This window comes from Notamacropus eugenii, chromosome 6 (assembly GCF_028372415.1).
Source record: "Notamacropus eugenii isolate mMacEug1 chromosome 6, mMacEug1.pri_v2, whole genome shotgun sequence".
Classification (NCBI taxonomy): Eukaryota; Metazoa; Chordata; class Mammalia; order Diprotodontia; family Macropodidae; genus Notamacropus; species Notamacropus eugenii.
Window position 1 is genome coordinate 356,941,087 of NC_092877.1, and position 17,829 is coordinate 356,958,915.

The window sequence follows — 17,829 nt, forward strand, 5'->3', positions numbered from 1 at the left end:
TTATCCTGGTCACTTCATCCTTTGGGTGGTCTCCAGTGGATCAAAGTCCTTCCTAAAATGTGAAGCCAAGGACTGAACACAATATTCAAGTACAGCATAGCCAGGGTAGAGTACGGAAGGATTGTCATCTGTTTACTCTGTAGTGCTCTTTCTTAATTCAGCATAATACTGCACACATTTTCTTGGCTCCCCTATCACCCTGCTGTCTCATATTGACTTGCAGACCATTTTTGCTCCCATTTCTTATTTATACAAACTTCTCTCTAACCACACCTGGCCCATCTTGTGAAGCTGATTTTCTGAACCCATGTATAATATTGTATGTTTATCCTTAAATTTCATCGAATTCATTTTGGTCTCAAGATCTTTCTGAAGCCTATACCTGACATCCATCTTTGTGTCTTCTGGAAATTTTATGTTTGCTATCTATGCCTTTGTCTAAATCAGTGATAAACGATGATAGACAGTGCAGATACTTGGGATCTTCTTTTGAATTGACAATGAGTCATTAATGACTACTTTTTGGGTTTTGACCTTTAACAAGTTTTGAAACAACTTAAGTATATTATAATACAGCCCACATATTTCCCAAGTCCACAAGAACAGTGGTGGAAGACTTCGTGAAATTCTTTCCAAAAGCCATGGTAAAACTTACTGATAGCATTCCCTTAATGTACCAATTTAGAAAGCTTGCCAAAAAAGGGATCTTAGATTATTTGGCCATGACCTTTTTTGGAAGAAGCTAAGCTGGATCTTTATGATGTATACTTCCTTTTCTAGATATTAATTCATCATTTAAAAAATAAAATTTTTTATGTACAATAGCCATGAATTGACATTCTTCTCCAGTATCATTGTGGCTGTAGAGATGATATTGCATTCTTGAAGGCCTTATTAGTGGTACCCACATTCAGACAAGTCCTACCAATATCAAAAAGCTTTGAGTGTGGACTTGGATAAATATTGCAAGTTGGTTGTTGAAGGACTAGTCTTGCTAAGTTCAGAGGGTCTCATCGCTGGGTTGGCCAGAGGAAGCAGCATTGTTTTTGACTAAAGTAACTCTCCAAGACCATCTACAGGGGTGAAAGAGAACCTGTGAAATTTGATATAAGAAATTCTGACAAAAGCAAATGTTACCTTTCTCTTTGTTGAAAATTATTGTTAGATCCAAAGTTAGATTATCTGTATGTGTCTCTAATATCTTTGATACTTTTGTAATTGACCAAGCTGGTTTCTTTGTATTCTATATAACACAATATATTTCAATTAAACAAAAATAATAACTGATATACACTGGCAGGATTGTCACACATCCATCTTTAAGTACCTTGTATGTTTCATTTGCAAGGCCAAAACTGTATGTAAAGGGAGTAAGAATAGATGCCTCTAAAAATTCTGACATGCATTTGCCACCCCTTGACCTTGCTGCAAAATAACTCTCTCCTACTCTGCCCTACGCTATTTAGCGATCATCAGGTGCAAATCATTTTGGCAGTGGGAGTTCTGTGATGTGATGCCAATCCCAATCTTGGAAGTTTAGTTCCACTTTACATTTTCCCCGGTGTTGTATAGTCAACAATGATGAGTTAGGAAATAGCGTATTTTTCTTTGTTGCCTCAATTCCAAGTGCAATTGGAAATAAATTACTCCAACAGTTTCAAGACTGTCTGCTCATCTTCATCTCCCCTAATATTTTTCATTAGTTGGCCACCAGACCCTTCATCCTTTTTTCCCCAAGCACTGATCCAATTCTTCCTAATTTGAACTGTGATAACTGCTTTATCTAGCTTCAACTCTGTGTCTCTTTGTTGCACTTTCTCTCTTTCTTCTTTCCCTCTCGCTCTGTCTTGTCTATTCTGTCTGGCTCCATCTCTCTGTCTCTGTCTCTCTCTCTTTCTGTCTTTTCCTTTCCTTCTTTCTCTGTCTCTGCTTTTTTTTTGTTCTGATTGTCTCTGTCTCTTTGTGTGGCTCTCTTTTTCTGTATTTCTCTTTCCTTCTGTCTCTGTTATTTTGTTCTGTCTCTATTTCTCTCAGTGTCTCTGTCTGTCTCTCTTTGTCTGTATCTCCTTCTCTCTCCAACCTGGCTGTGGCCAATTCATTCTTCAGATAACCAAAAATCAGCCTTACATTTCATGCCATAAGCAGAAGAACAAGACAGCAAAACCAATAAATCAGGCAAACAATAGTTTTCACTGTTAAGCTGTTTTCTTTCTCTTTCTAAAAAGTTGTCAAGCCTTCCCAAGACATCTGACAACCTTTATGTGCATCAAAATGGTCTTTTTCGACTCTCCATTTTATTCGTTAAATTTTCTTTTTCATTAATTTATTATTTCTGCATCATATTTTTTAAAGTGAAAAATGTATTTTTTAGCCAATAGGGAGTCATAAAGATTTATGAATTATTTGGTGATATGCTCCTATCTGCTTAGAAATATCATTTCTAAAAGTTATAACTGATTACTTCAACACCTCCCCCAACTCAAAAACTTCCTTATGCTTCATTGTCTCTGGGTTAAAATACAAAATCCCTAGCATTTAAATTCCTCCACAGTCTAGCTTTTAGCTACCTTCTAGCCTTATTTCACTTCATTCCTTATCATGGTCTCTCTCCATTCCAGTCAAATTAGCTTGGTAGCTCTCTCCCATGTACATGCCTCTCTACAGTCTTCCTCTTTGCCTTTGCTCATTCCCTATGTCTAGAATGGCTTTTCTCCTTCATCTCTACCTTCCACAATCCCCAGTTTCCTCCAAAGCACACAGCATGTGTCAGTCACAACAAACCCAAGGCTTTCCTTGATTCTCCTACATATGAGCAGTCATTCTTGCTTGAAATTACTTTGATCGCTTTGTATATGTTGCATCCTTACTCACTGGCGCACAAGTTATATGCTTCTTGCCAGTGGAATATAAGCTCCCTGAGGAAAGGGGCTATTTTTTCCTTCAAATATTTGTTTAATTAAATTGAATTCTAATGTAACTGTTTTTATCGGTGATTTCTCTAAAAGCTGATGGTTTTGGATGTGTTTTCCCATTTCATTCAGGAGTATTGCCTTCATTTCAACGACGGCCAAGTTTTCCAGCCTCCAACTCTGATAAGATCATTTCAACCTCATGAGGACGAAATCAGTTCTCTGGAGACTTGTGCACACAGCAGCCGAGTGCTGATCATTGCCTCTTCTGCAGATGGCAGCGTTTCTGTCAGTGATGTCTGGGGTTCTCTGATTGGAATATTTGGTCAGGTAGAAATATTGTTCCATTATTATCACAGGGGGAGAAGAGAGTGGGGGATTTAGTGCTATCAGGGGGATGATTTCCCTTTGAATCTCCCAGTCGACTAATGTTCATTAGTCAAGAAAGAACTGAATTCTATTTCTGAAGATGCAGTATCAGAAATCACTTGCATCCTGAATACACTTTGCTCTGACTGTTAAATTAATCTGTGGTAGAGTGCGTTGGGAATCATAAAATGTAATGCCTTCCCTGCTTAGGCTATGATATGTATGTATCTTGTGTTGTGTGTGTGTGTGTGTGTGTGTGTGTGTGTGTGTGTACACACCAGTATGTATATATGCCTCTGAGTGGTCTCCTCGATTAGAATATAAGTTCCTTGAGGACACTTTTCTTAATCTTCAGTTCTTAGCACAGTGCCAGGCACACAGCAAAATAAGAGCTTAATAATGTTTATTGATTGATTGAGTTCAATACTTAATGACTCATGACCTTGGGAATGTGGCACTTAACCTAGCTCTGCCACTTAGGAGGTATGGGAACTTTAGGCAAATCATTTTTTCTCCTAGTTTCAGTTTCCTTGACTGTCTTTTCTTTTTGATCTGGACTTGTGATTTCCTTGGTGCAAAGAAATTCCACCTTTGCAGGCAACTCATCTGAAGCATCTAGTCTCAGAAGTTAGTTGGAATACTGAGGTTGTGGTGATTAAAATAATTTTGAGAGATAGTTTTGGGGAAAATTGTAATGAGTTTTATCAATCATGGTCAGCATATGACTGACAAAAAGGCTCCTTATCCTCTATTTCATCAAAGAGACTGTATGGCTACTTTTTAAAGTTCATCTGCCTTTGGACCAGAGGTGTTCCATCAAACAGCAATCAACTCTAATTGGTTAACAGTTTAAGTAAAGGCAGACTTTAGAAAGAGATGGGTTTGCTCCAATGAGGTGCTGAGCATGATATAATGTCACTCTTGGACAGGCAGATTATCCCTATACTCAGACCACCCTCAGGGTCAGACAGCTAGTATATTTCAGTGTCAAGACCTGAAGAGGATCTTCCTAACTCTGAAGCAAATTCTCTGTCCCTCACTCCATGCTGCATCGTTCTCTGTGCATGGAAATGTTGCTGTTCATTGGTGTGTTGTGAAGCAAGCACTTAGCAATCCTTGAAGGCAAGGATTACAAGTGGGTTATAATCATGAGAAGGAAATGGCCATCCAAGATTTTGCTTAGACCTATAGAATCAGAGGATTCTGTGCCTCAAGGGTCCTTAAGACCATCTGACTCCAGGAGTTCTTAGCCTTTGTTGTGGTGGACTGCTTTGCAGTTTGGGGAAGCCTTTGGACCTCTTTTCAGACTATTTTTAAATACATAAGGTAAAATATGTACAATTATAAGGGAAATCAATTATGTTGTAATAACTGTCAAAAAGTTAACATGCTAGATTAAGAACCAGCCCCTTCATTTTACAGATGGGGATACTAAAGCCCACAGAAATGGAATACTACACCCAAGATGACAAATGCGGTAAGAACAGAGCTGGGCTTTGAACCCAGGTTCTCTGACTGCTGATGCAGTGCACTCTCAACATAGTGCTAAGATTTTGGATAAAAAGTTCTTGATGAGATGGTTAGAATTTAATTGTCATGGCTTTGTGATCACATAACAATGAAATCTGAGTGAAATTACCCTGCCAGTGTTATGCAAATTTAGCAGACAATGATAAATTAATAATGAGAGGTAGAAATAAGCTTTCTTCTTCCTCAGTTATCAGTTTACTCCAGTCCAGAAAGTAAGCACTACTTTCTCTGCCATTTTGCCAAATACTTGGTGTGAGGAGCCTTTAAAAAAATGGTTCTATTGCCTTTTTGATTCCTGCCTGTTTTTATCTCTGTGTCCGAGGCATTGATTCTCTGGCTGTGTTTGCTGCAGACAGGTGCTTTTTTTACAGGCTTCCTCCCTTGACTAGAATGTTGGACTCATGATCAAAGGCATAAGGGTTCATTTTAGTCAGGCATCCTGCCTTGTGAATTCTATTGCCTCAGTGTCTCAGGGCCTCATAAATGCTTGCTGACTGACTGTTCTCTGTTTCCAATACCAGCAGGCTGGTGTAGGTCATCATCAACTATATTATTATAGTCTTTGAAACCAATCTCCCTATAGCCATCATACATGTCACTGTCATGTTGGAGCACAGGATCCTATATTGAAAAACATTCTGCAAAGAGGTCCAGAGGCTTCCCCAGACTGCCAAAGCAGTCCACCACAACACAGATTAAGAACCCCTGGAGTCAGATGGTCTTAAGGACCCTCGAGGTACAGAATCCTCTAATTCTAAGGGCTAAGAAAAATCTGTAATAGCCATTTCCTTCTCAGCTTCATGATTATAAGATGCTCAAAAATCATGTCACTCCCCATTCATTACCCATTTAACTTTTCGACCTGGTGTGTGAGGCTTCATTCATTCATTCGTTAACTCCTTCATTCTCTCATTTATTTTTTCCCAATTTGCCTTCATCCTTGGGCAGCATAATATAGTGGCTACAGTACTTGGACTCAGCAATGAATAAATAAATTAAGCCCCATTTATTAAGTATTATGTACAATATGCTGCTCAGAACTGGAGCTTCAAACATTAGAGCAAAATAGGTGTTGCTTGCGAGTAGCTCATATCCTAATGGAAGATACAGCACACATGAGAGATTTAGCTTCAAGTCAGCTAGAAAGTCTTCAGGGTCTGTTGGGTGCAGGTGGTGAAGTATCTTCTTTAATGTTCTCTCCACTGATAGAGCTAGAGGCATTTCTGGTGTTGAATCGCTTGACAACACCAAGGACTTTTTTGGTGAGAACTTTCTTTTATATATTGTCAACCACTATGGTCATTGAGAAGGTGGTAGGTGACCAGTCTTAGCTCTGCAAAGGCTGTTTCTCTGGACAGGGATATAGCAGGGCCTGACTGGTGGATAGCAGGGGTGATGGTTTGAGAGCCACTACTTTGTCCAAAGCGCTTGGGTTTCCTTGCCTCTCAGTGGCAGACCTAACTTCAAATCCAGCCTCAGGTACTTGTTAACTGTGACCCTAAGCAAATCACTTCACCTCTGTTTATCCTTGTTTTTTTCATTTTCAAAATGAGGGAGGGCTGGATGGGAAGGCCTCTAAGATTCCTTCTAAATCTAAATCTATGATTCTCTGATTCTATTTGTCAGGTTTCTCACTCTACTTCACACACTCTCTGTTCCATCCAAACTGGATCAGTTGCCATGCTCTCAAATGTGAACTTTCTCACCTTTCAACCAAATACTTCACCTTTATGTTGTGATTCGCGCTACTCACATTGCCCTCCCCTGCTCACATCTCATTAAAATCTTAAATAAATGCTACCTCCTCCATGAAGTCTTCAATGGTTTCGCCAGGGCCCTTAGAGCTACTCTTATGAGCTTTTATTTTGTATTATGTTTTTGTTTACTTTTTTGCCCTCTCCTCTAATGTGCGCTTTGTGAGGATAAAGGGTAAACCCAATGTATTCCCAAATGGAACTGATTTTCTACCCTCTTAATTTCCTTTTCCTTTGGTTGATGACCCCACCACCATCACAGCCACATAAACTCACAACCTTGGAATCTTTTTCTGCTTTTCCTTTTTTCTTAGTCCCAAATCCAATCAGTTGCCAAATCCTGTCAATTCAACCAAACTTCCCATATCCATTCAATCCTTCCTCTCCACTCATATCCTAGTTCAGAACCTCATCCCTTCTACAAAACTGTTTAATTTACTTTGCTCTCTTCACTCTCTCCCCCTTGATACTTCAAATACTTCATCTTTCAAATAAATGCTAAAATAATCCCCTTAAGACCCCTGTGACCATTCCACCATGCTATTCAGTAATTTTCAGTTCTCCCTATTGACTCCATGATAGAATATAGAGTGTTTAGGCTTGCATCTAAGGCACTGAGCAATTTAACTTCCACCAGCCTTCCTGCTGATGATTTCATACAATTCTAGATTAGATCAATAGTTGTTCCTGATCCTGGCCTGCATCCACCCTGGATGTTCTATGTGCTCTGAAGGCCTCTCCTTTCTCCTTGCCATTTGTTGAAATATTTCTTTTCCTTTAGTCTCAGCTTAGGTACCACCTCTTTCACAAAGACTTTCCTCATGTCACCAGGCTTTTTTGTTCATCAGATTTCCATCTTTGCTGGGATCACATTCTAACTTTTCTCTCAGTTGCTTGTGTACCTCTCCTCCTCCTCCCTATTAAATACTCAATTTTTTAACCTTGGGAAGTCTTACTACCAATAGACATTTTGGGTAGTACCTTGTAGTTTCTCAAGTGCTTAATAAGTTATTATGGAATTTAATGAAATTAAATATTAGGCACATAACTGCTGAATGAATGAATGATAACTCATAGTCATCAGTTCTACTACTTTGTTTTTAGATTTTATAGGTTTCCTTTTTCTATTCCATAATAATTTTCTTGATTCACCTCCTCTCAAATATCCAATCCCTTATAAGTAAGAAAATTAGTTCAGCAAAATGGACCAATATATGAACCACGTCAGAGAATGTATTCAACATTCTGCAGCCGGAGAAAAGAGACACAAGTATATTTGATACTCATTCTCCTGGGAGGATGATTGGTTATTACAATTAACCTGAATCTTTTTTTTTCACTGATATTGCTGTATATGATATTACAATGATTTATAATGTGATTACATGTATTACATATTTCATTCGCTTCCATTATGTATATTATTCTATTGGCTTAGTTTTCTTCACTCTGTATTTTTGCATGTAGATCTTCTCATGTTTTGCTGAATCCCTTATATTAATAATTTCTTATGGTGTTATAATATTCTATATTAACTTAACCCAGTTTGTCTAGTAATTCCTCAATTTATGGGTATTCTTTTTTTAATAATAATTTTTACTGCAATATTTTATTCCCCCTCCAGCAATTTGATTTCCTCCTTTATCCTTACCAGAGAGCTATATCTTAGACAAATAATTTTTTTTGAAGAAAGAAAAACAATCAATAAAACCAATGCATTAAAAATTGGACAATATATGCAAGTATCCATAACTGTGAACCTGCTATCTCTGCAAAGGAATCCGAATGTGGGTAGATTGAAAGGCATCTCCTCATAGCCCTTCTCTGGGGCATGTTTGTTCTTGGTTATTTAGCAGCATTCCTTTTCAATTCTTTTGTGGCTATTCCTTCCATTTACATAATTTTAGTCCACCTGTGAATTGTTTCTTTGCCTCTGCTTACTGAATTTCACATCACTTGCAATCAATCTGTAAGACGGTCAATAAGCATTAATTAAAGCTCCTACTTTGTGCCAAGTTCTGTACCAAGTGGGGTTCATGGAAGTCTTTCTGTGCTGTTCTGTATTTGTCATGTTTTCACTTCTTACAAAACAGCAATATTTCATTACACTCACCTCATAATTCTCTATTCATCCCCAAATCAACGGACATCTACTTTATTTCCAATTCTTTGTACCCCGAAAATACCGTTATAAATAGATTGGTGCATGAGGGTCTTTTCTTTTTGTCATGGACCTTATTCCTAGCAGTGGAATCTCCAAATCAAAGGGCATAAGCATTTTTAGCCACTTTATTTTTGCATCATTCCGAATTCCTTTCCAGAAATGTGCAAATCCACAACAATGCATCAGTGTGCCTCTTTCCAAAGCTCCATCAATATTAACTATTCTATCTTTTGTCATTTTTGACAATTTGCTCAGTGTGAGATGAAACCTTATGGTTGTTTTGATGTGCATTTCTATTAATTATTTGAAGCATTCTTTCATATATTTTTAATAGCTTTGCAATTCTTCTTCTGAGAACTATTTTTTCATATCCATCATTACCTATTGGGTAGCACCAATTCTGTCCTGGTAGTAATGATCAAAATCCACAGGAGAGAAATTTACCATCAGTGTTTCCTCCAGTCAAGTCCAAATCATAAATTGTATGCCGGCCAAGCATTGAAATAGATTACTATTCTTTGGTTCAAGACAGTTTCTGTGTAGCTCACATGGGGATCTTCCAACAAAAGCTACCCAGGTTCAAGATACACCAGGGATCCACATTCACTATAAAAACATAGTCCATGAATCTTGACTAATGTGTTTCTTTGTACTAGTCTTCCAAAGGACTCTCTTAGATCAAATAAGTAGCAAGTATTTATGAAGTACTTTCTAGATTTTAAACTCTAGAGTACTAGGCATTAAGGATGTTAATATAAGTGCAATACTCTTTACTTTAGAGAGAATAACATTCTGCTACTTCAAAGGTAATTCCTTTTCATATGGAACAATTTAGTGATAAAGAGGATACACAAGAAATCTATTTTGAGTAAGAGAAAAGATTTATATTAATTTTTAAAATATATAAGATACCTCTCTTCAAGGTGAAGATTTTGATACCTAATAGTTGTAGAAAAAGAACTTTAAAAATAAAAATTGATAACAGCTGCATATGAAGAAACAATTTTCAGATGAAATTTGCATAGTTTTATAAAGAAAATGAACTGTGATGTAAATACAAAAACTCAAATCTCTTTGTGAATAATACAGAGTGATATTTCACTGGGGAACTATTTGGTATTCTGAAATAGAGGAAGATACTTTATTAAAAGTGGATAAAAATATATAACTATAATGAAACAGTTTCAGTGGACACTGCATCTCAGGGTCTCACATTTCTGGCATTACTAAATCAAAGACATTTAATGAAATAACGTTAAAAAAGGTAGCAATATAATATTCCCTTCATAAATATTGGATATATTCACTCAAATACATCATCAGTGAGAAGGACAGGCTCACATAGGGAACATGTGTGGAATAGAACACAATAGGAAAAATATGATCAAGGAACATGTATGGAGGGATACTATACAAGGCACATGTGTGTTCACAACATGTTCTTGTAAGAATATGCATTGTGAACATGTAAGACCAAAGACACCCATGGAGGTATAATTAACACCCCTGCTGTTACAGGGCCATTGATGGTTTGTGTGTGGATCCCTCCTGGCCTGTTCCCTGCTGGTCTTGTGTGGTTTGTAGTATTTTTTTAAATAGAAAACAGTAATTCCTGTTTGCAAGGTATGTAGTTTCTCCCCAGCATTTAGACATGGCATGTAATCATTGTGAGGTTTGGCCTCTGCTGATTTTATATGGTCACCATTAAAGAGTGTTCCACTGGTCCTGGAGTTGCATCGAGTTACTGTCAAATATGGCATTGCTTGGGCATGGGCCTATAGAATTTCTCTAGAGTATTCAGATAAGTGCCATCTATCACCAACAGAGGAAGAGTGAGCTCCATATCTCTCTTTTAGTTTATAGTGAGGTCCAAAGGCTTAAGTTTCAGATCCTTTAGGGAGTCAGGTCTTTTATGCACTCAACATGGAATTAGAGGAAAAACACTAGGAGCTTTTCTCTCCAAAAGTACAGTTTATTTGTTCTCAACATCTTGGCTATGAGGGACTCTGCACACCAAATGAAAAATTTCTCCTTCATGGGCAAAGTTCTTTTAGAACTTAGGACAGTCAGGTAAGTTGAACCCACAAGCATTGTTTGTCTTTTTACCTCTTCTTTCTCCTATTTACTAGGAGAAAGGTTTCTGTCCCAACCCTCTTTGGCTTAGTATAAGAAAGCCCTTGCAAAACTTTTTTCATTTCTGACTGCCAAACTACACACTTTCAGAATTATTTCAGAGGGTTTGATTTTCTAGAAACTGTGATGAAGTATCTGGAAGACTGAAAGCCAGTTCATTTCACTTTTAGGGATTTGTGATTTTTAGGATTTTTTGAAGACTGTTTTTCTCAATCCTGAAATTCTTTGTGGTCTCTTACGAAATCAAGCATTGTTTCCATGAGTGCACATACGTGCGTATGCCAGATGATGGGGGAGAGTAGTTAAAACCCAGTAGGTAGAGGTAAAAGTCTATCTCATTCATTTGTCACAAATTATGTTGTTATTATGTCTGCATAACCAAATAGCCATGAGCTTTCCTACATGTGAATGAAAAGTAGTTTATGAAAATGACAGCTCAGATTGTCTGGCACTGGATAATAATCTCATTAGTGTTTAAAGTCAGAGAAATAAGAATGGTTTATCCACTAGCTTAAATATAATTAAGACAACTGCCAAAAGGTAATGGAATTTTTCTTTCTTCAAGTGAGATGTAATGAGCACCACTTGAATAATAGCTGGAATCACTAGAAATCCTACAATAGTAAAAAAGCAAATAACCTTGGGAAACCCTGAAGGGCACACCTCACAAAGTGAAGGTGGCCTTTCATATTGGGCCTCATTATAGGTTGCCATGCGTACATGATTAGAGCCTACAATGTGAACCCAATACTAAGATTCTTAATCAGTTAACTTTTTCAGTTATGAATTTTTTTTTTCTAAATCAGTACTCCTATTGAGAGATATGAGCAACAAAATATATGTCCACCAATTGAAGAATGTCTGAAAAATCAAAGCAATGGTGTATCAAAGTTGGGAGACAATGAACGTCATTGACTAGAGAGTTGGTTTCAGAGACAGGAAGGCATAGGTTCAAATCCTGCCTCAGATATATCTTGGCAGGGTAGGATTCTGGGAAAATCACTGAACCTGTCAGCTCCCTAGGCACTCTTCTAAGACAATTAGTTGCAGAGAAGCTTCTAATCAGCATTATTAGAGGGAGTTTCCTGTGTCAAAGAAACCACAAGATCAGTCCTTAGCCATATCTTAAAGTAGTAGAATATTATTGGGCTGTCAGAAATGGTGAATTTGAGGCATTCAGAGAAACATGGAGGATCTACAGAGCTAGCACAGAATGAAATAGGCAGAGACTGAAGAATATTACGCAATAAATATAATTATGTAAACCAAAAGATCACCAAAAGGAAACTGAGAAATTAAAAAGTCAGTGAAGAATATATAATAAAACATATAATAAAAAATTCCTCCCTCCTCTCTAGTAGGGAGGTCAGGAATAGCTAGGGCAGAATGATGACTACAGTATCAGTCGTTGTAACTACTGGATATTTTTACTCAATTATTTTTCAATATCAAGAAGATGGGTTCAATGTTGAGGGAAGGGGGAGCATTTCTTTTCTCAAGAAATATGTTTGATATAAAGACAAAAGGCATCAACACAGCAATTGGTTTTTTAAAAGAAATATGATCACAGCCTGTGAAAAACATCCATAAATTAAAAAAACCCATCAATATCTGGAATGGGTTTTCAGGATAGATTTACCACTTTGTAGGTAAAATGGAGAGAAAGCAGTTGTCAGAAAATCAATGTTCCTCCCCGCCCCCTTTTAAAGCTTTTTTATGTGTAGAAGGGCACATCTTGCTTGGAAGATTTTTTTTAAAATCAGGAATAGCAGCTGGATTTTCAGTTTTAGCTAATTTCTTCATCCTTTCAGGTGGAACACTGGCGAATTAAAAGTAATGTCCCCCTTCCTCAAAGAGACATAGGAGAACTCCCAACAGTTGAAGATGTCCCAAGGGCAAAGGCTTTACTGACTGAGGAAGGACCTTTTGTAGTCTCCACAGAACAAACTGGGTTTGATATGAAGGATAAAGGTGATTCAAGCAACATGTAAGTCATTTTTTTTGGATTTGATCAAGTATTTTCTACAACAGGTCTATTGATGTATATTGTAAGTCAAGAAAGGAAGTGTTAGTGCGTATCCATCCTTGTCCTCTGGATGTAGTCCTTTGGGAGAAAGGGTGAGGGTAAGATGGACAGAATTCTATGTAGGTGTTAGCTGCAGCTTTGTTTCTCTAGTGGGACTCACTAAGGAAATGAATTGACATGTACTCTGAGTTCACATTGGTTTAGTCAATTCCTAAACAACACTGGGCCTTGTCCACAAACACACAGGGCATATTCCCTTCTCCCTTTTTTGTCCACTGCTGCTGACTTCAAATTAGGAAGTTCCCTTAACAGAACATTTATAGTGAGAGTCCTTTTCTCACTGAAAAGTTGAATTTTCAGTATTAAGGGAAGGGAAGGGGGAGCAGAAAAGTCCTCTTGCCAAAAGAAAGATTCTAGCTGAGATTTGAAGAAAGCCAGGAAGATGGAGACAGGCACAGTCACGCTTTGCAGATATTATGGGTTTGGTTCTAGACCCCTGTAATAAAGTGAATATCACAATAAAATGTCACATGAATTCTTTTGGTTTTCCAGTGCATGTAAAACTTATGTTTATACTATATTATAGACAATTAAGTGTGCAATAGCATTATGTCTAAAAATGTACATACCTTAGTTAAAAAATACTTTATTGCTAAAAACGCTAACGATCACTGGTGCCTTTAGCAAGGCATAATCTTTTTACTGATGGAGAGTGTTTTCCCTCTATGTTGATGACTGCTGTCTGATCACGGTGGTGGTTGCTAAAGGTTAGGGTAGCTATGGAAATTCCTTAAAATAAGACAAGACAGATTGACTCTTGCTTTCGCTTGAACACTCAGAGAACACTGTAGGGTCACTATGATGGTCTAATCTCAATATTATTGTGTCTCAGGGAATAGGGAGGCCTGAGGAAAGAGAGGGAGATGTGGGAATGGCTGAATTGGTGAAGCAGTCAGAAGACATGCAACATTTGTCAACTAAGTTCACTGTCTTATATGGTCATGGTTCATGGAGCCCCAAACAATTACAACAGTAAGATCAAAGAGCATTAATAACAGATGGCCATAAAAGCGATAATAATGGAAAGTTTGAAATATTGTTAGAATTGCCAGCATGTGACATGGGAGCACATGCTGTGGGGGAAGTGGCACTGATAGACTTGTCAATGCAGTGTTGCCACAAACCTTCAATTTGTTTAAAAAAAACTTCAACATCGGTGAAACTCAATAAAGCAAAACTCAATAAAACAAGATATGCCTGACCTGAGATAATGTCAGGGATGTTAGGCAGTGAAGTTGGAAGTGGAAATTCCAGGACAGCTAGTGAAAATACAATTAAGTCGAGGTATGAAGAGTCTTGTGGGAGGAACCAAAAAACTCAACATCACTAGATAACAGAGTATATAGGGGGAAATAAGGGGTTTGGAGACTGGAAATAGAGCCAGCAGTCAGGTTAGAAAGTTTTAAAAGCCAAATGAGAGGGTTTATATTTGATCCCAGAAGTAATAAGAAGCCACTGGAATTTATTAAATAGGGGTGTGTGATATGGTCAGACATGCACTTAAGGAAGATCAGTTATCAGATAACTAAGTGGAGGATGGATGGGGGGAAATAGGGAGACATAGAGCCAGTGAGATCAACCAAAATGCTATTCTAATAGTTCAGACAGGAGGGAATAAAGACATGGTACAGGGTGATAAAAGTATCAGAGGAGAGAGAAGTGTGTGTATGTGTGTGAGTGAAAGAGAGAGAGAGGTTGCAAAGGACGGATCAACGGGATAGAACAAAGGATTGACTATGTGAGGGGAGGGAGAGTGAGTAGATTATGAGTCTAAGGGACTAAGAAGTAGATGATCTGAACATCATTTGCACAGAAATAATAATTGAATGTATAGGAGCTGATGAAATAGATCATGAAGCAAAAATTATATAGAGGAAGAAAAGAAGAGGATCTAGGATAGAACTTTTGGGACATGACCCTGGTTATCAAGGGCAAATTGGATGAGGCTCCGATCAAGCAGTCTAAGGATTGGTCAGAGAGATTGAAGGCAAAGCCAGAGAGCAGTGACACAGAAACCTATTGAGAAGAGAGGATCAAGGAGAAAAGAGAGATGGACAGCGTCACAGCCTGCAGAGAGGTCAAGGACAAGGGCTGAGGAAAGATCATTAGACTTGGCAATCAAGAGAGCATTGGAAACTTTGAAGAGGGCTGCATGAATGAGGTCAGAAGTTTGAATCCAGAGAATGAGAGGAAAGTAAGCGGAGGCACAAATAGTAAATGGTCCCCACCAATGGCACCATACCTTTGACAATTTCCCCCCCTTTGGTATAGGTTTGGGCAAACTCCTTCTTCCAATGTACACTGCTGTCTGATCTGAAACTTACAATCTTAGACAGCTGTTTGATGCACCAAGAGGTGAAAAGATTTGCCTAGGCTCACACTTGACCATTCTTTAAATGTACTATTATTTGAACACTTCCTTCTCAAATTGCTTTGCATGTAGCATGAATATGAATAGACATATACACATGTCTTTTCACCTTTTAGAATATAACCTCTTTAAGGGCAGATGTGGTTTAATTTTGATTTTGTATTCCCAACAACTGGTACCAGGTGTGGAATATAATAGGTATTTATTAAGTTACATATGTTACATATACCCATTTATAGCACCAATTCTAGCCTGGAAATAATGAGAATTCTACCTCTATCTACTTACCCCTCCTAAAAAAATATGCTGATAATTTTTTCCCAGTTAGAACCTAATCTTTATCAGCATGGCATTTGATGAAGCCTTTTAATATAACATTTGCTATGTAATCCCTTTATACAATGAAGCTATACAATAGCTATACAATAGCTTTCTTTAATTCATATCAATTGATATTTTAAGATAATACAATCTTTAATACATTTATTGTTACCAAATATAGATGTCCATTTTTAAGTAATGTTTATTTTCCCAAAGGACAAGAGGTAAGAATTTGCAGTATGCAAAGAGATGATATTTTTCTTTTATAAATTCTTGAAAAATATTGAAGCAAAAGAGCTCACAATGCCTGAGACACATCACTGGATCCTCTAGTACAGCTGTCATCATTTTCTTAAATGTGACCAGGAAGCTCATTTATAAAACTAGAGTTCAATGAAAGTATCAACTCCATAACATCTTTTGTTGCCAGAATCCAGTACTAAGGGGGTTACTAGACATCACTTCTAAGAAAATACAATTCTGAAAAATGTTCCAATTTTATTGAATCAAGACTGTTAATGCAGGGGGAGGGCTTGTCAGCTCTTATACCACTCAGAAATATAAAAGAAAAAGAAATGTGAGAAATCTTTTTAGAAAGAATGAGATGAAATATGTATGGCAAGGTATTAAGCCATAACACAAAAAGAGAAAAAGAAAAAATCAAGAGAAACAACAGAATGAACTGTTATCTTCTTAAGAGCAAGGACTACTGTCATTTCAGGTAACTTGATATCCCCAGTACTTAAGAGGGGCTAACACCCAGTAGGTACTTAAATAACAGTTGTTGTTTAGTCATTTTAGTTATGTCCAATGCTCTGAGATCCCATTTGGGGTTTTCTTGGCAGAGATACTGGAGTGATTTGCCATTTCCCTTTCAGTTCATTTTATGGATGAGCAAACTGAGGCAAGTGTTATGTGACTTACCCAGGGTCACACACCTAGAAAGAGTCTGAGGTCAGATTTAAACTCAGGTCTTCCTGACTCCAAGCCTGGTACTCACTGAGCCACCTAGCTGCACTAAAAAGTGCTAATCAAATTCAATCGAATGAAAAGAATGTTCAATAATGAAAGAAAGACAAAGTATTCAAGGAGAGACGAAAAAAGAAATGTAAGTTTTTTTTTTTTTTATTAAGCTATGTTCTCATATTGAATCCTCATAATCTTTCATGGGATTAATAGCTTGGTTGAATATTGTCCTCTCTGCTTATACAAATAGTGCCTGGTTTCCATGGTGCTCAAAGTATTTTACAATATTTTACCGAGAATGTAGGTGGGAAGGATATTAACTTTAAGTCCTGGGAAGCATATGAAGATTAGAGTTTTTCTTTAAAATTTTGCCTAAAGGCCTCAAAGTAATTAGTCATTGAGTTAAAAACATAATATAACTCTCTCATCTCCAGCACCTACATAAAGCAAGCAGAATGCTCTATCTCTGGAAAAACAAAATGCAGATGAGAACAACATGCTAGATAAGGAAGTAAGACATACAAAATATAGTAATTCTAAACTAACAGAAAAGCATTTGAAACCTGGACAATTTCCAGTAAAATTGTTATCATTCAGTTGTGCCCTCATTTGGAGATTTCTTGGTAAAGATGCTAGAGTGGTTTACTGTTTCCTTGTCTAGCTCATTTTACAGATGATAAAATTGAGGGAAGTGAGGGCTAAATGACTTGCCCAGGGTCACATATCTAGTAAGTGTTTGCATACTTAGTGATCATGGGAACTTAGAGGTGAATGGAAACCTAAAAGATCATTTAATCCAAACTTTAACCCAATAAAAGAAAATCAGCATCCTGAATAAGTCATCCCTCTTCTGATTTAATACCTCCAGTGAGAGAAACGTACTCTCTCAAATGTTAGTAAATCCATTGTTGGAAAATTCCATCATTATTGACCATGTTGAAGCAAAGTGTGCTAACCTGTAACTTTTACATGAGTCCAGGTCTGCTTTTACAAGCAGCAGAGAACAAGTCTGTGCCTTCTTGTACATCAAAGCTATTCAGAAATGAGAACATAGCTCTCATTTCTCTTGTTTACCTACACATTCAATTCCAATCAATTAAAAAAAGCATGCATAAACACTTTGCTAGACACAGGAGATTTCAAAACAGAAATGGTAAACAACCACTTTGCTTATATAGATTACATCTATTATGTAATGCAAACAAGTAAACAGATAGTAGATGCTA

At 37.3% G+C, this 17,829-nt stretch overlaps 1 protein-coding gene across 1 annotated transcript in view; it reads left to right on the forward strand.

Annotated features, from left to right (window-relative positions):
- The window catches only part of WDR49 (WD repeat domain 49), a 198,229-nt gene that overhangs the window by 141,293 nt on the left and 39,107 nt on the right, over positions 1-17,829 (forward strand). The window contains exons 14-15 of the mRNA XM_072618556.1: positions 3,042-3,239; positions 12,671-12,846. Coding sequence (XP_072474657.1) covers positions 3,042-3,239; positions 12,671-12,846 — 374 coding nt within the window. The remainder of the gene's footprint in view (positions 1-3,041; positions 3,240-12,670; positions 12,847-17,829) is intronic.